General features: G+C 51.0%; 3 protein-coding genes across 5 annotated transcripts in view; 1 reads left to right on the top strand and 2 right to left on the bottom strand.

Annotated features, from left to right (window-relative positions):
- NUGGC (nuclear GTPase, germinal center associated) overlaps positions 1-7,324 on the bottom strand; it is a 40,854-nt gene extending 33,530 nt beyond the window's left edge. Inside the window, exons 1-2 of the mRNA XM_053395665.1 lie at positions 7,154-7,324; positions 1,620-1,807 (exon numbers count right to left, since the gene is read on the bottom strand). Of these exons, the coding sequence (XP_053251640.1) occupies positions 1,620-1,807; positions 7,154-7,254 (289 nt within the window). The 5' untranslated portion in view covers positions 7,255-7,324. The remainder of the gene's footprint in view (positions 1-1,619; positions 1,808-7,153) is intronic.
- The window catches only part of LOC128416946 (riboflavin transporter 2-like), a 274,487-nt gene that overhangs the window by 249,127 nt on the left and 7,134 nt on the right, over positions 1-18,226 (top strand). The window lies entirely within an intron of this gene.
- Positions 13,660-18,226, bottom strand: part of WDR97 (WD repeat domain 97) — a 35,110-nt gene continuing 30,543 nt past the window's right edge. For all 3 annotated transcript variants that reach the window (XM_053395029.1, XM_053395027.1, XM_053395028.1), the window contains 3 exons: positions 17,546-17,709; positions 16,274-16,335; positions 13,660-14,068 (listed from right to left, as the gene is read on the bottom strand). In XM_053395029.1, coding sequence (XP_053251004.1) covers positions 13,866-14,068; positions 16,274-16,335; positions 17,546-17,709 — 429 coding nt within the window. In that variant the 3' untranslated portion in view covers positions 13,660-13,865. The remainder of the gene's footprint in view (positions 14,069-16,273; positions 16,336-17,545; positions 17,710-18,226) is intronic.

Below are 18,226 nucleotides of genomic sequence, written 5' to 3'. Positions count from 1 at the left end.
TAATTTATTTACTGCATTGTATGGACGTTGTATGGGACGCGGGTGGCGCTGTGGTCTAAACCACAGAGCCTAGGGCTTGCCAATCAGAAGGTTCCGTTGCTCAATCCCTGCTCCTGCCAACCGAGCAGTTTGAAAGCACGTCAAAGTGCAAGGAGATAAATAGGTACCGCTCTGGCAGGAAGGTAAATGGCGTTTCCGTGCGCTGCTCTGGCTCGCCAGAAGCGGCTTAGTCATGCTGGCCACATGACCCGGAAGCTGTATGCCGGCTCCCTCGGCCTATAGAGCGAGATGAGCGCCGCAACCCCAGAGTCGGCCACGACTGGACTGAACTGTCAGGGGTCCTTTACCTTTCTGGACCTTTAGGGGAAGCAGGGACAGGTTGCCCACCTCTGCCCACATCAAGAACAACCCAGGGCTGGAGATTTCAGGGAAGAGAGGACACTTGACGGCCACGAGCCAGAATGGCTCTGCAGCCACAGGAAGTCCTGCTTCTGAATCCCAGTTGCTAGAAACCGCAGGAGGGGAGAGTTGCTCTTGGGTTCAGATCCCACTTGCGAGATCCCCTTGGGGGCACCTGGTTGGCCACTGGGTGACTCGATGGGCCACTGGCCTGTTCCTTTGCTCAAGGTCATTTGCTGCAACCCGACAGCAGTTTCCGTGTTGGCCTCCCTTCTTTTCCAAAAGGTGCTCAGACCAACTTTTTCCAATACAGTCGTACCTCAGAATCTATTCAACTTCCAATACGTTCAGAAACCAAGACACAGCTTCCAATTGGCTGCAGGAAGCTCCTGCAGCCAATCGGAAGCCGCGTTGGACGTTTGGGTTCCAAAGAATGTTAGCAGACCAGAACCATCACTTCCGAGTTTGCGGCGTTCAGGAGTCAAAAAGTTTGACTCGCAAGGCGTTCTGGATCCAAGGTACAACTGCAATTATCTGAAGCGCATCAGAGTTGGGCATGGGTTTGCCTGAGGTCACTGTGTGCAGGGACTCAGACTTTCAAACATCCAGGCAGCACCAGCGCCCTGCCTGGCTCACTCTCTCGCTGCTGGCAGACTTCCTCTGAGCTTAACTCTCCCGGCAGTTGTTTCTTTGGGCTTGCTTCATCATGTAGAAGTCTCCTGTCCAGGTGACAGAGGCTGCGTGCATTTCAGAAAATGACTTCACTCCTTTGTTCTTTCCCTAAAGAATCGGGACTGTTCTTGCTTGCATGACAAGGCCATTTATTGCGTTGGGGGTTTCCAGAGAAGCGAGAGGGATGGTGCAGATCCAGGTGCGCTTGTGTGGGGAGTCTGATGCGGGAGGAGTTGCTCATCTTCTGAACAAAGATGGAGGACCGCCCCAAACTGGGGAACCTGGAGCACAGGGTGACTGTGGGCTAGCACAGATGTGTGCAAACCGTATCTAATTCTGATTTCTGCTAGACATGACGCTTGTTGCCATAACCTAGATATTTTATTACGCCTTCACGACTAAAGGATGTGTAGAAACATGTTTTCAAGGGGAAGCATTACAAAAGTGCTGTGAAGCGCCTGGTGATCTTTGGATGAAGAGTGATACTCAAATTTATTAAGAAGAAATCATTTAATAAAGTTTCCTTGTATCTTGGCCACAGCACTCACCGCTGATCCGGACGTCATTGATATACACCCCGGTTAGGCTGGAATCCACGAGCTTGTAGGCCCCAGCCGTGCGGATCACCCGGGCGTGGATGCGGGAGATGTACTCGCGGCTCCTCTGGGCAGCAGAGCTGAGGAAGGCGTCCACGGCGGCCACGCTTCGGCCAACCAGCGTGACGGTGTTAGGGAAACTTGCAGGGGAGAGAAAGAGAAAGTGGGTGGGTACTGGGGGTCCTGTTATTGGACGGCAACAGCAGTGGGTGGGTGGGTGGGGGTGGGGTGGTGTCTGTGGGGAGGGAGGAAATCAATACTGTGCAATAGGACTGGGTGGTATCTGGTTTTCAACACTGTGATATATCACAAGCTAAGCATCACAATATATCAATATATCATTATGTCTGAAATAAAGATAAAGCTATGTAGACACATAGCATCTTAAAAAGCAGAGACATCACCTTGCCGACAAAGGTCCGTATAGTTCAAGCAATGGTTTCCCCAGTAGTGATGTATGGAAGTGAGAGCTGGACCATAAAGAAGAATGGATGCTTTTGAATTCTGGTGCTGGAGGAGACTCTTGAGAGTCCCATGGACTGCAAGAAGATCAAACCTATCCATTCTGAAGGAAATCAGCCCTGAGTGCTCACTGGAAGGACAGATCCTGAAGCTGAGGCTCCAGTACTTTGGCCACCTCAGGAGAAGAGAAGACTCCCTCGAAAAGACCCTGATGTTGGGAAAGATGGAGGGCACAAGGAGAAGGGGACGACAGAGGATGAGATGGTCGGACAGTGTTTTCGAAGCTACAAACATGAGTTTGACCAAACTGCGGGAGGCAGTGGAGGACAGGAGGGCCTGGCATGCTCTGGTCCAGGGGGCCACAAAGAGGCGGACACGACTAAACGACTCAACAACAACAAATGTAGACGCATTGACTGGCTTCATGCTTTTTCCCAAATTGTGATTTTTGCTAAACACACACACACACACACACACACACATCACAATTTGTGGTATGTTGCCAGGTCAAAAATTATGAAAACGATACCATGATATGGACTTCAAACTGGTTTTGGACGATATATTTCCTAACACACATCATGATTCACAATATATTGCCAGGTCACACTATGGATTTCAAACCAGTTTGGGATGAAATACTGTTACGAAAAAGGAGCAATGCAGCAGCGAGCTCCAGATGGCTGGAAAGCCAAACAGGATGTTGATGCTTGGGACTGTACCGTGGGAACAAAGGAACAGTCTATTCACTGTACTGAGCACCGGATGTTAGCTCAGAGTGTCATCTGACCTGTACTGTAAGTACAGGGGAGGAGTGTTTGCTCTCTGCTGTTGGTGTTAAGAGAGTGCAGACACGTTTCTCTGTACTGCTGGAAAGACAGAAATAAAGGCATGTAAATACATTTCTGTCTGTCTCTTTCCCCTCCCTGGGGATGGCAGGGAAGAGGGGAGGAGTGGTGTGTTCTTCTCACGTTAGAGGAGGATCGCCGATTGAGATCTCGCCTGATCTTGCCGGAAGTCGCAGACGGGGAGGTCAACAAGGAACTCAAGCCGGGTGCCTGGAGAGTGGCCAATTCCTCTGACTAGGCTTGATTCCTACATCTGGTAGCAGACGCCGATGGTTACTGATCCATGGGAATCAGCATGAGAGGTTGATGGATCGTTTGTCATCCTCTGCACCAAAGAAAATAAGATAACGTCTGCGTGCAGCCAGAAGCTGAACAGACGGCTGGACACCGAGAGGAGGTGTTTTCCAAGCAACGGAGCCCCAAAAGGTATGCTGAATTTCGGGCTAAAAGTGTGAACGCAGATTGATTCATTCTCTGGTTCACGGGAGCTGCGTTTGGAAAAACAGCTCTGAAAGCAAAGGCTTGCATACCAGGAATTCTTGTGGTTGATAAGATTTCCTGTTCGAAGAAAGGTATGCACAGTTGCTAGGCAACGACCATCAGTAAAGTGGAAAGTTACTGACAAAGGGGCTGGCTCAGTGAGAGCCTGGGAAGTGAAAGTTGTTTTGGCTATCTTCGCTGCTGTGCAAGGACTTTGAGACAGCTTGCAGTTTGCCTGCCAGAGTAGGCAGTAAACAACCCAGAAAAGACTTTTGGATTTTACAGGCTCGAGAGTGAGAGCTGAGACTTGGATTCAAAATGGATGCCAAGAAGGGGGGAGGTTTACCTTATCCACCTCCCCTGACTAATGACAATTATTCATCTTGGTCTGTAAAGATGAAGGCCCTGCTGCAGAATCAGAGGATCTTTGAGGTGATTGAGAACCCCATCCCTGCAGCACCAACGCGAGGTTGGGAATCACAGAATGTAAAGGCCAGGATGGCTATAATTCTGTGTGTACCAGATTGCCAATTGGTGCATATTCAGAATTTAGAGTATGCGCGAGAAATTTGGGAAACGCTGCGTAGAACACATCAGAGGGATGCTGGTTCTTCAGCGTTGCTGTATTTTGAGAAGCTGACCAATCTGAGGCTTGCGCCTGATGGAGATGTTCAAGCGCACCTGACGGAGATGAAATATCTGCGCCAACAGATGGTGGAACGCAATTTCCGTCTACAGGAGGAAGTGTTTTGCTTCATGATGATAAACAGCCTAAATTGGACTTACAAAACGGTCGCCAGTCAGCTTGGTTCCTTACCGGCTCAAGATTTGACCGCGGAGAGAGTGTGTGCCGTCGTCCTGAATGAACACGACCAGCTTGCTGCACTGGAAGTAAAGGACAGGGGGAAGGAGGAACGGAGTTCTAATTCCCCCACTGATGTTGCTACTGGAGAGAATGCTGTAGCTTTGAACGTTGTCCGATGTTACAATCGTGGACAAGCTGGGCATCTTCAGCGGAACTGTAAGAAGCCACGCCAGCCAAAAGGAGCTAAGGGCCGCTCAGCAAAGCCTGAGGCATCAGGCAAAAGTCATACCAAGTCTAAGGTGAAACCTGCAAAGGCTTTGATGTCGAAAGGAACCACGCCAGATGTTGAGAACACGTTTGTAATCGACACGGGTTGCACAGTTCATATGTCCCCACACAGAGAACTATTTTCAACGTTTAAGAAGCAAAGCTTCGCTGTGAAACAGGCCAACGGTCAGGAGCTGGAAGCGACCGGGATAGGGACTGTGTATCTTGAGAGTCTGAACTTGACTATAAACAATGTTTACTTGGTTCCTGAATTGAAGTTCAATCTGCTGAGTGTTTCGCAGATTGCAAAGAAAGGACTGAAACTGTCCTATGATGCTGAGAGCTGCAAGATCTTCAAAGATGGAGAGTTGTATCTTTCTGCCAGAGAGAAAGATGGACTGTATTTGTTGACTTATGAACAAAGTGATTACATGGAATGTAATTCATCTGAGTCTAACTTGATTTCTCTCGCAGGTGTGACCAAAACGGACACCAAGAAGGTGACCAGGGTCGACAGAGCATTTCAGCGGGTGTATGCTGATGTGATTGGTCCTCTAGCACCATCTAGAGGCAATGCAAGATTTTATCTTGTGTGTGTGGATCATTTCTCTAATTTTGTCTGGATTTATGTGTTAGAGAAACCACAAGAAGCCTTAGAAAGGTTTCAGGAGTTTTGTGAGAAGGTTAAAAATATGCATGATGCTAACATTGATTGTCTTTTCACAGATGAGAAGCAAATTTTTCTTTTACAGGATTTTAAGGAGTTCCTGCAGAAGAAAGGGATAAGACACAAGGTTGCTGTTTCAGCGGAAGCGTGGAGCAGGGGTGTCTGTGTACGGGTGAACAAAGAATTGCAAAAGGGGATGAATGAGCAATTGCTTAGTTCACATCTGCCACATGAGTACTGGGCGGAGTCGCTGATGTCGTATTGTTATACGTGGTTGAGAAAGGTTTCAAAAGAGTTGGGAAGTTCTCCTTTTGAGAAACTGTTCCATAGAAAACCTTCTGTTGCCCATTTCAAAGTTTTTGGGTCTCATGTGAGGACAGAAGCTCCAGATGGAGTAAAGAATGCCAGAGGCATTTTTGTGGGATATGAAAAGGGTCTCCACAGAGTAATTTTGTCTGAATCTGGTCAGGTGATTCTCACAAAATTTCTAGAGAGTGCTCCTGAACAGGAGAGAGTGATAGTACATACATTTCCCACAGAGGACAATTCAGATGATGATGATGATTTTACTGGTACTGAGAGTGATGACAGTGATAGCTCAAAGAGCTCAGTTGACACAGTCATTGAGAGGAAATCTCACACAATGGATAGACCTTCACAGGTGAAGGATGAACCACTGTTTACCATTGGTACTGGTTCTCAACAGAGTCCAGAGGCTAAACCAGTGAGCAGAGAAGATCAGCACCTCATACAAAGGTCTGAGAGAGTTACAAAGGGTGTACCACCCAAGAGGTACTCAAAAGAGTTTGCTAACTTAGCTGTTGCATGTGTTGCTGTTGAACACAACCGAGGACAGGTTGGAGCTGTGTCTAAGTCAGAGACAAAGACACAACAGAGAGTTGCCAGCCAAGGTAATGCAGATGCACTCATTCCTTGGAAGCCAGACAACCAGAGAGGTACACTGGGGAAACCAGTGGCGAGGAGTTCCAAGGGTGGAACTGTAACAACAGGGGAGTGTTATGTGTATAACAACTGTTTGTTTTCTTCTCTGGATCACGCTTTGCTTGCCGCAACACGCATTGATTCTTTTGGGGGAGGATGTTACGAAAAAGGAGCAATGCAGCAGCGAGCTCCAGATGGCTGGAAAGCCAAACAGGATGTTGATGTTTGGGACTGTTCCGTGGGAACAAAGGAACAGTCTATTCACTGTACTGAGCACCGGATGTTAGCTCAGAGTGTCATCTGACCTGTACTGTAAGTACAGGGGAGGAGTGTTCGCTCTCTGCTGTTGGTGTTAAGAGAGTGCAGAAACGTTTCTCTGTACTGCTGGAAAGACAGAAATAAAGGCATGTAAATACATTTCTGTCTGTCTCTCTCCCCTCCCTGGGGATGGCAGGGGAGGAGTGGTGTGTTCTTCTCACGTTAGAGGAGGATCGCCGATTGAGATCTCGACTGATCTTGCCGGGAGTCGCAGACGGGGAGGTCAACAAGGAACTCAAGCCGGGTGCCTGGAGAGTGGCCAATTCCTCTGACTAGGCTTGATTCCTACTGGCCAGCCCTCCTGTGTGACCCCCACAGTAAGAACCAGCAGGACATTGGCGCTTTCCCACAAGCATGAAGTTGCTTGCAGTTGTTGGGGAAGGGGGGAAAGCAGCCATTGCTGGGCTCCTTCTCGCTTTTGCATTACGTCATGCCCCCCCCCCCGCATGCATTTTGCGCCTGGCACTCCCAGCCCTTCATCAAATGCTGAAATCTTCTCGCTGGTCCAGAAAGCCTGGCAGCCTGAGCAAGCGAAATGCCAGAGAGGAATGTGGAGGTGAACAAAGCAGGAGCGCAAAGAGGCCGAACGCAAGGCATCAGGTCCTCAAGGCAACCCCAGCAGCCCCCAGCAGTGTCTGGCACAGAGAAAGCCCCTCCATGGACACAGCCCTCAGCCGGGACCACCCAGGATACTTACTGGATGAAGTCAGCATGGTCCGGGGCTGCAGCTTGGCGGCCGATCCTGCGCAGGTGACAGGGTCTCCGTCTCTCCCGGCAGGGCTGGCAGGGGGCTGGCATTTCAGGAGAGTCCTGCTTGCTCAGCAACCAGCTTGCAGGAGGGCAGGTGCTGGGAGAAAGCAGCCAAGGTTTATGTTAACAGAAAGCAAAAGACCCAAACATCGAGACCGGGAACTGGGAAATGAGCAAAGGGGAAGCAGGGCAAATTCTTGCCCTCTGTGCAAAAATGGAGTCCGTCACCCACTCCCGAAAGGAGAAGCAACCATTAACTCCCCAGAGAATGGAGATCTACGCGCCACAGAGTTGTATAACAGCATGAGGATAACCAGACCAAGCCCATCTTTACAAATCCCGTTTCCCAGCTTGGAGAAGAGAAGCCAAGTTTGTCCTCCAGGAGCAGACGCCTGTGATACCCCCCCCCCTTCATGCTTTTACTTAAAGAGTACCGTATTTTTCACTCCATAAGACACACTTTTTTCCTCCTAAAAAGTAAGGGGAACTGTTTGTGCGTCTTATGGAGCGAATTCGTGGTCCCTGGAGCCGAATTGCCCAGGGGACAAAAGCAGATGATGCTTTTTTTTTTTTTGAAAGAGGGAAGTGGGTGTTGAAACAAAGCCGCTGATCGTTTGCAATCGGGGAGCGAGATAAGGGACACTAGAGATAAAGGAGGCTGCCTGGGAGGGGGGAGGAAAAGACAGCGAGCTTGCAAGGAGAGGAGACAGGAAGACTAAAGCAATAAGGAGAGAAATTAGAAGAAAAGGAGGAGCCAAAAACTGCTCCAGCTGAGGAAAAGACACCGAGGCAAACAAGAGGGAAGGGAGTGTTGAAAGGAAGCAGCTGATCGGCAAGCGATCAGGAGGGAGATAATGGATACTAGAGATAAAGGAGGCTGCCTAGGAGTGGGGAGGTAAAAGCCCGTGGATCCTCAAGATTTTTGCATTGGGTCACCCCAAATTCACCGTCAAATCACACAGCATGTCCATGGCTACAGCCTACACCAAAAAAATCACGCATCCACTGTTGCGTGGGGCCGCAGGGGCGCAAAAACGTGGTTACAAAGAACAGATCAACATCTATTCTCAGGATTTTTGCATTGGGCTACCGCAAACTCACCATCAAGCAATGCAGTTGTTTTAAAACAGGGGTTATGTGAGACCTGACGGAAACCCAAGCTAGCAAGTTGGCCTTCTAGACCAGCTCAAGTTTCTGAGTCACGTCACCAAGGGCTGACCCACAAAGAGTGCATTGCAGCAATCCAATCTGGAAGCGTCCTGAGCATGGAGAATAGTGGCTGAGTCATCTCTGTCCAAAATGGCTCATAGCTGGCAAACCAAAAAGAGTGGGAAAAGGACTCTCAACTACAGAGGACAGCATTGATCCAGGAGCACATCGTCAAGCCCCAAACAGGCGGCTACCCAACCGGAATTCATAGTTTAGTTATAGTACACACTTAACAAAAAACACCCTGATGTTTCCCCTGGAAGCTGGGAGGTGGCGCAGGTGAGATGCCGACAAAATCCTGGCCTGCGTAGGAAGAATAGATTGGGAAGCAGAGATCTGCACAAAGAAAATATTTTTGTAATGTGTCACAGTAAATAATTAAATGCAGGAGGGACTGACTGGATCTTGGAGCAGAACCTTCTACCCAGGCGCCAAAGCGAAGGCAGCCATGATTCATACCTCATAATTTAAATAAAAACAAAAACTGAAAGTATCGAGAAGAAAAGGGAGTTATTTTATTCAACAGTATTCTTTTTATTTCTTGTACATTAATTAATTCTATTTTTTAAAAGAAAAGAAATATGCAAGGTTTTTCTAGCCTGCTTTTCACTCTCCTGAGGGGCCAAGGGAGGATGAAAGGAGAGTCTGCCCCTCCTTCACAGAATCACAGTGCTGGAAGGGATCCCCAAGGGTCATCTAGCTTACCCTCCACAAAGCAGGATGAGGGGATGCCAAAATTACCAATCTCTTTTAAAAAGGTGACAGAACTGAATGCGGAAACTACTGAGGCATCCAGCAAAATTCTTGCAAGGATCTTAGCAAACTGTCTCAATATCCAAGGTGACCCTTCCTGAATCCCAAAATGGCTTTTGGTCTTCTAGGGGGACAGTGGACATGATTTTCACCGCTCAACAGCTTCAAGAAAAATGCAGAGAGCAAAACCAACCGCTGTCTGGCGTTTATCAACCTGACTAAGGCTTTCGACACTGTAAATCGTAATGCCCTGTGGACTGTCCTTCTGAAAATTGACTGCCCAGATAAATTTGTGAACATCATTCGGCTCCTCCATGCTAATATGACAGCAACAATCACAAATAACAATGGCTCTCAAAGTGAACCATTCACAGTGGGATCAGGTATTAAACTGTGTTGCCTTATCGCCACAACTCTATTCATTATTTTCTTGGCCATGATCCTACACTTTGTTGAAGGGAAACTCCCCACCAGAGTAGAAATAATATATCAAACAGATGGAAAGCTCTTCAATCTGAGCAGGCGGAAAGCAAAGAGTAAGATTACCATAACTTCCGTCCTAGAGCTTCAGTATGCTGATGACAACGTAGTGTGCGCACGCTCAGAGGATGACCTCCAAACCATCCTAAATTTCTTCGCAGAAGCTTACGAAAAGCTTGGCCTCTCACTCAACATCCAAAACACCAAAGTGCTGCACCAACAAGCACAAAACAACCCTTCTGCAGCGCCACAAATCCAACTCAATGGTGTAACGTTAATCACATTAACTGTTACAGGAGAATATTTCCTAATTCACCAGCATAATGAATGATGATTCACACCCTGGCCGGCACTTTCTTGATCTCCTGTCCTCAGGCAGAAGATATAGAAGCAGGATTAGTCGCTCCAACAGGGTAAAGAACAGCTTCTATCCTGGGCTGTTAGGCTGCTGAATGAAAAGATAACAACAGGGCAACGGACTTTTGGGTTTGGTGGGTGTGCGTCAGTAAACGAGGGGAATTAAGACTAAGAGAGCTGAGTGGGGGGTGCTCCTGTAATCTCACTGTGTACAAGTTGTACAAGTGACAATAAAGTAATTCAATTCCAATTCATAAGCAGGAAAAGGTTTTCCACAGGGTGGAATGGAAGACATCTGAAGGCAGCCCTGTTTAGGGAAGCTTTTAATGTTTGATGTTTTACGGTATTTTAATATTTTTTGGGAAGCTGCCCAGAGTGGCTGGGGAAGCCCAGCCAGATGGGCAGGGTATAAATAATAAATTATTATTATTAATTATTATTATTATTATTATTATTATTATTATGGTACCAGATGAAGAGTCCTGCAGGACTCGGAAAGCAGACTCACGGCTCTGGGATATGGTGGTAAGATGAGGGCAGCTTAGTCCTTCTCCTTCGTGAGAATGCAACCTCCCTCTTCCTCTGCTTCCCTCTGAGCAAAGGGGGTCCCTTCCGCCAGCAAAGAGTTGCCAAAGAGGACCCAGGGAGGTTTCACTCCTGCCCTCCTGGTGCTCGCAAGAAGGGGCTCAGCCAACCCCCTCTGGGAAACGAGGAGGCGAGGGCTGAGATCCAAAAGGGAAGGTCTGCTTCCAAACCAGCGGCAAGGGATATTTTTTGGAATATCTGGAACAGGAAGGTTCTCTGCCCCCCTTTCCAGCCTGTCCTCTCTGCCCCCATCAGGCCGGCCAGGGAGCTCAGAAGGCCAGACCTGAAACATCACTTGGAAAGCAGCACAATTGCAAGGAGAAGCAGCAGAGGGACCGAGAGGAAGAGGAAGAGGAAGAGGAGGAGGAGGAGGAGGAGAAGAAGAAGAACAGGAGGAGGTTGGGCTTGATATCCCGCCTTTCACTCCCCTTAAGACAGGCATATCCAAAGCCAACCATAGCTGTCAACTTTTCCCTTTTCTTGCGAGGAAGGGGAAAGTTGACAGCTATGAATCCAACCCACCAGTTGATTTAATCCAGCCCCCGTGGGAGTATACTACGTCCTGGGGTAAAATCCTTAAAAAACAAAACAAAACTCAACAACTTTTGGGGTAAAATTGTAAGTAAAACTCAACAACTTTGGGTTTGAATCCTAAAAAAAGTTCAAAAACCTCAATCCCAAAAATAGCTGAACAACTTTGGGGTAAAATTGTAAGCTCAACAACTTCAGCCCTAAAAAAACTCAACAACTCTGGGTTTAAATCCTAAAGAAAGCGCAAAACTTCAATCCTAAGGAGAGCTCAGCAACTTTGGTCGGCCCTCAAGCGTGTTCACTTCATCAACTCTGGCCCTCTTTGGAAAAAAGTTTGGGCCCCCCTGCGGCTGAAGGGGTCTCAAAGCGGCTCACATTCTCCCTTCCTCTCCCACAAGGTGAGTGGGGCTGAGAGACTTCAGAGAAGTGTGACTGGCCCAAGGTCACCCAGCAGCTGCAGGTGGAGGAGTGGAGACATGAACCCAGTTCACCAGATTACGAGGCTACCGCTCTAACCACTACACCACGCTGACCAGGAGCCCTGCAAATAATAATATTCATTTTCATCCGTTTTGAATTGCAACCCAATGATGGCCCCATTGTAACCATGCCAAATTAGGATACAATTACTAATACCAATAATCCAAATACCCATTTAAATAATTTAGGTCCCCCCCCCCCCCGCTTGCTAGAATTGTCTTTCTTCTATCTCCTCGGCAGGCGGAGGAGTCCCGCTCCCCGGCCAGTCCTCCAGCCTCAGTTGCTCAGCCATGAAATGGGCGCAAGGGCTGCTCGGCGGGCGGGCGGGCGAGCCGACCCTCCTCCCCCTCCTGCCGAGCTCGGCCGGCCCGGGAAGCCCCGGCCGCCCCTGCCGCCCCTGGCCGCCCCTCGCCGGGCTCACCTGCCGGCCGGAGCCTCCGCGCTCTTCTTCGCGCCTCCCGCTTTGGCGCCCGGCAGCCCCGGCCCCGCCCCGCCCGCCTCCCGCGCCCCCATTGGCTCTCGCCCGCGCCCAAGCCCCGCCCCCAAGGCGCGGCCCGAGGAGAGCCGGAAGCGAAAGCGAAAGCCGCGCTCCTGCGCCTGCGCGGAACTCTCCCGCGGCGCCAACACGTGTCCACCCGCTCCCACGTGCACGGAGCCCGGGGGGGGGCGCGGCTCTCCCCTCCTCGTTCCAGCCCCGCGAGGGGGGCTCGGCGGAGGGGCAGGAGCGGACCCCGAGGCGGCTGAGCCCGACACGCGACCTGGCACTCTGCACGTCGGAAGGGCTTCAGGGCGAGGGGAAGAGGGCGCCTCCGGCTCTGCTGGACCCGAGTCAGAGACCCAGTTTGGCACACACAGGCAGGCAGCCTCAATGGCGCCCCCCCCGAGGCTCCACCCGGGGCAAAAAAAGGGGGGAAGGGGGCCATGCCCCCCATAGACACACCACTGCGAGCTCCCCCCCCCTGCAAATGGTGGCGTGTGCTGCTCATAGCTGTCCACTTTCAGATTTGAAAATAAGGGATCGTCAGCCTCCCGGGGACAGCCTACGGGATAGCTAACAGTCCGGGGAAGCAGCGGAAACGGCGCTGGAATAAGGGAGTTTCCCGCAAAAAAAGGGAAGGTTGTGTCACGGCTGAAAATTGGCCGCTGTTTCTTTAATGCGAATAAAGCTGGGTCAGCATGAGTCAGCGGCCTGCGCCGGGTTGTGTATAGAGAGTGGGAAATGTTGGGTTGGTTGGTGAAAGCTGGTATGTTGAGGTGTGTGCAGTTGGTCAGTCGCTTTTGCAGAAAGACTTTTAAGAATAAAAGCAGAAAGTCCTCTGCAAGGATACTTTTCTCGTGGACTCTTTTGTGCTGATGGTCCGAGGACCATCTATGGTGCTGCTGCCCCTTCTTGCGACCCACATTCCCTTCCAGATGCCCCTTCTCCCAAGAGAGCTGTGCCCACGAAGGGCTTTCCCTGGCATTGCCCTACAGAGCTGAGGCAGGGAAAGGGAGGCTTTCCTCCACCCCCAGAGCCACTTGGAGGCAGGCAGCCCGCCCAGGAGGCTCCGGGTTCAAACCAGCTCATATCCCCAGCAAATCAGCCTTGCAGAGTTTGAAGGGATCCTCGGGGCATCTAGTCCAACCCCCTGCAATGCCAGAATCGGCTCATTGGCTCGGCTTGTTTCTGACTTGCCTGGCACCGCGGAGAATCCAGCTGTGTGGCTGCCTTTCTCCTCACTCCCGGCAAAGTTTTGCAGTTGTTTCGGAGGCAGTCCGTGGCAGTGGACTTTGCTTAGCCTTGGCTGCTGCTGAGTGCAGTTTTCTGGCACCGCTGCCTTGCACAAGTTACGTAGGGGGGAGCTGGACCCTTCTGCGTCCTGCACATTATGCAAAAGTTCAAGTGTGCTGGAAAACGCCACCTCCCTGGATCGCCAGGAGTGCCGCCGCTTAACAAACAATCCTTCCTGATAACAGAACCATGCATGATTCCTAAGCTGGGCAACACCCAGGGTGGCAGCTGCCCATTGCAATTTGAAAATGATTAGGAAACTACAAAAGCATGACCAGACAGAGAGGTTTTGGGTGACCTTGGGCATAAGTTTGCTTTTATTGACTTTTCATTTTGTCTGGATGCATCTGTGGCAGGCAGGCGGGCAGCCTCCCATCGCTGCCATCTGCCTGGCTGGGGCACCATGAGACGTGGCGCTGGCCAGCCCTCCAGCCATTGCCAGCCAGAAGGAATTTCACCTCTCGGATGGAACTTCAGGCATCTCCTGAAGCCTTCAGGGGTAGTTGTCGGCGTACGAAAACTTGGGGATGAAATACTTCCGCACCAACTGCTGCATGGCGGTGAAAGACTTTGGTGATGCCGGCCTCGCCAGAATGGGTGGGAAGGGGTCCAAGTTGATTCTCGGCAAGGGAAGTTTCACAAAGGGCGCAAAGCCCTTCATGAGGTAGCGCGGGAAGATGTACGGGCAGTAGAAGCCTGGGTTTGAGGGAGACAACAAAGAGGAAGAGGAAGGCCGTTGGGCGTGGGAGAAGCCCCTGGACCCCCTTTTCTTCCTCGCCCCCGACTCTAATCCAGCAGAGATCAGCTGGGAAACAACTCGGCTGTACGTTTTTCAACCAGCCACTGTACTTCTGCTTTCAACAACAGCTCAATGCACTGGCATCTTTTTTATTTAAATATTTATATAACTGCTTTTTTTTAAAAGACCTACAAAGGTAAAGGGACCCCTGACTCTGGGGTTGCGGCGCTCATCTCGCTTTATTGGCCGAGGGAGCCGGCGTACAGCTTCCAGGTCATGTGGCCAGCAGGACTAAGCTGCTTCTGGCGAAACCAGATCAGCGCACGGAAACGCCGTTTACCTTCCCGTCGGAGTGGTACCAATTTATCTACTTGCACTTTGACGTGCTTTCGAACTGCTAGGTGGGCAGGAGCAGGGACCGAGCAACGGGAGCTGATTCAAACTGCCAACCTTCTGATCGGCAAGTCCTAGGCTCTGTGGTTTAACCCACAGCGCCACCCGCGTCCCTAAGACCTACAAAGCAGCTCATAAAAATGTAAGAAATTGTGTACATCCAATAAAAAAACAATTCAAGTGGATCAAAGAAGCTAAAGGAGCAGAGTAGCCATAAAATTCTAACGTCAATCTAGCCAGCGCTTTGAATTGTGCTTGGATATGAACTAGCAGCTAATGTAGACAGAAGAACGGCGGAATAAAATAACCCACGTCTTGAGCTCCCAAGAGGAGCCTGGTCACAGCGTTCTGAGATGCTAAACATGTTCAGAAGCAGGACCATGCGCCATCCCAGCCTAGATGTGATGATGACGGCAGGTGCAACTCTGGACAGCTCTGCCTTCTGCAGGACAAGCTGCATCAGGTGCACAAACCACAGCTGTGCTCAGGCACTCCTGGCCAACGTTGCTCCAAGGTCCTAGGAGCACCCCAAATGGAGAGGAGCCCCTCATCCAAAAACCTGGACCAGCATCCCTGTGGCTTGCTTGGATTAGCAGGTGATGATAGTGTTATGGGCTGATCCCCTTCTAATGCCTGGATCCAGTTTCAGTTCCTGGAATAGCCAGGCTAGCTTCCTAGTGAGGTAATGGCCCTCTCCCTGTGGGCCATTAAGGTAACAAAGGAAGTGGCTGTGGGCCAGAAACCAAATGGGTGCCCCCCCCCCTTTGACAAAGGCCAGAATTGCAAGTTGCTTTTTCAAGTTGGAAGCTGGCAGGCTGCAGGTTGAGCAGCTGCGAGTCAGAGCTCTGCCTGATTTCAGTTGTGTCTATGGGAAAAGCAAGACCCTCTTGGGGTGTTAATGCTGTGAACTCCTCCATGGCAGGCTCAGGTGGTGTACACATAAGCAAGAGATCCTAAAGCCACCGCAGTCTCTGCTGCCCCACATTCCAGAGGAAACAAACCCTGGAAAAGTACCTGGAACACCTGGAATTTCATGCCGCCCAGAGATTGGGGTGGTGTGCAACAATAGTCACAATATTTACCTCCATTCTATGAAAATCTTCACCTTCCTGCTTTGTGCAGACAGGAATATTGGCTCGCTCACGGTGAGTGGGATAAATCTCTTCTGGGTAGAAATAGCCCCCCCCTGGAATGCTCTCCAGCCAGTGACACCCCAGAATACACAGGACACGCCTCTTGCCCAAGGCTAGTCATCTAGGAGGGATTGTAGGATTAAACTGCCAGGTGTGTGCAGAGCTGCCACAGAAAAGTCTCCTGAGCTGTCTCTGGGATTATGAAGGCCCTGAATCGCGGCCAGTTGTTTTAAAAAAGCCTGGGCATCTAAGTGCAAGCGCCAAAACTGGCAAGATGGTGCCAGCAGCTGGGTCATACAAAGACGTGTCTGTTCATCTCCTTCTCTGCCGGAGGCTAAACCTGGCCCTTGATTTGCCAGCAGAGTATAAACATCCTAACAAGCAAAGACTGAAATCTTTTCAAGCCACACACATCAATTGTAGTCACAGAAAGCAATCTGGGGTCAAACTGAAGAACTAGTTAGTTTCTCCTGCTGCAGGAGGAAGGATGGGCAGGGTCTGGGTGGGGGGTGGCAGAGCATTTCCCCCCAGTGCCATCCAGGCCCAGTCATGTCTGTTTGGGGGCAAGCAGATGCAAGCCACAGGGCCAGGCAGTGGGGTGAAGACCCCCCTCCCCCGGCCACCGCAGCTACTTACGCTCGGGTATTCTCTTCCTCAACATGGCGTTGGTTTCTCCGAGCCGCAGGATGGCACGCTTTCTGTCACAAGAAGGGCACAGGTTTACCAAGAGCAGCAGGAAATGGCACTTGCCCCCACGCACAGCCTGTGATCCGTTGTGCGGGGAGCATGCGCAGGTGAGGCCGGGCTCACCCCCTGCACCACATATGGGAGAAGCAGCCGTGAGCCTGGCTGTGCTGGGCCTGGGGGTTAACCCGAGTAACGTGGTCCTGGTCCAGTCCCAAATCCAAGGGAGGAGTCAGTCCGACAGGGCCAAGGCAGGACACGAGGCAGGAAACCAGGCAAGGACAGGTACAGGATCACAGGCAGGTTCTAGCAAACAGCAATGTTGCTCCCACAACCTGGGGCAGGGTCCAACAGCCTTTTATCTCTGTTGGGGTAGCGGCCGGTCCTGATCCCCCGGCGACTCACCTCCCTGTCTCGCCCGAAGGCGAGCACTCCCTCCTGCGAGTACTCAGGTCTCTCCTTCTCTCAGACCTCAGTCTCTGCAGCTCGGGAGACGTCGGTGGGTGACTAGACCCAGGGGCCGCCTCAGCCTCCCCTGACCCAACCGGGAGTGGAGCAGCTGTAAGTGATGGCCCAGCTGGAGGCAACGAGGGAATCCCCGCATCTGGAGCCAGGGCAGGATCAGGCCCCTGACTCGGCCCAGGTGGTGCTTGTTGCAGGGGAACCTAGACTGGGATTCTTCAGGATCAGGCCCCAGACTTGGTTCCGATGCCCCTGAGGCAAAGGATCTGGTTCCGAGCCCGAGTCCCAGGCCATCACACCGGCCTAGACTGGGGGCAGCGTTGTAGAGAGAGAAACCCCCCCCCCCCAAGTTCCAGAGTCGTTGGATCCTTCTATACTCTACCGCAGCCACCGAAAGCCTGTGCCCCCCCCCCCACTTGGGTCTTGCTCTGGGGCTCCAACTCCCATCACCATCCCTGATTTTAGCCCTGGTGGTTGGGGAAGCTGGAGTCCATCAACCTCTGGAGGGCCACACAGGACCCCCAGCCCTTCACTGCCCCCAGAAATCTGTGGGGAGGACAGACAGAATCATTCTGCCAAACCTGGGGGAACTGATCTGCCTCGTGGAGCCCGGGTGCGAATTCTCAGTGTGGCAGATCTAGCGAGTAGCCATTGTGCGGTCAATATTCTTTTGGGGGGGGAGGCAGCAGCAACAGCAGCACCCAGAAAAGCCATGCATTTGCCTGGGCTTCCTCAAGTGTCCTGTGTGACAGCCCCTCTTACTTCTTAATGGGAGGCAGGGCCATGACGGTGTCCTTGGGCGAGATCAGCGAAGAAGAGACCAGCTGCTTCATCTCCTCCAGCTCCTTCTCCAGCTGCTTTTCCACGAAGTAATGGATGGCGTCGATGGGGCGGAAGGGCTGCATCCAAAACTGATCCGCCTCCGCCTGCAAGAGGAGAGCAGCCCTGAGCGTCCCTGGCGCGGCCACTTCCCTCGCCCCAGGGGGCAGCGGGGGGCTTAGCGTGGGGCAAAGCTGGGCCTGGACAGGAAGCAGCGGGGCACTTGGGCTTCCTCTCAATAAGTGTCCAGTCTCCGGGCTGCTGTGTCCTGAGCCCAGCTTGGGCCGGCAGGCTCTGGCACGGGAGGAGGAAGAAGCAGGTGGGGGGAACCTGAGTCTGGGGGCGAGGGGAATCTCCCCTTTCCACTCCACCAGCAAGGGGCTTTCTGAACTGGTGGCCTCACCTCCTTTTTTATTATTAATTCATCTTTATTGATTTAAAATATCATCTTATATATGTATTACAGACAGTTACATCAAAATTAAACACAAAAATATAATAGAAAAAAATAAAGAAAATAAAAATAAAAAGCAAAAAAGAGTTAACAATAAAAAATGAATATTCATTATAACATCCTGTCTTTTCTAATAAAGTCTTCTGAAAGAGACTTCCAATCATTCTCGT

Source organism: Podarcis raffonei, chromosome 7 (genome assembly GCF_027172205.1).
Source record: "Podarcis raffonei isolate rPodRaf1 chromosome 7, rPodRaf1.pri, whole genome shotgun sequence".
Lineage (NCBI taxonomy): Eukaryota > Metazoa > Chordata > Lepidosauria > Squamata > Lacertidae > Podarcis > Podarcis raffonei.
This window is presented reverse-complemented; position numbering and strand designations above follow the sequence as displayed.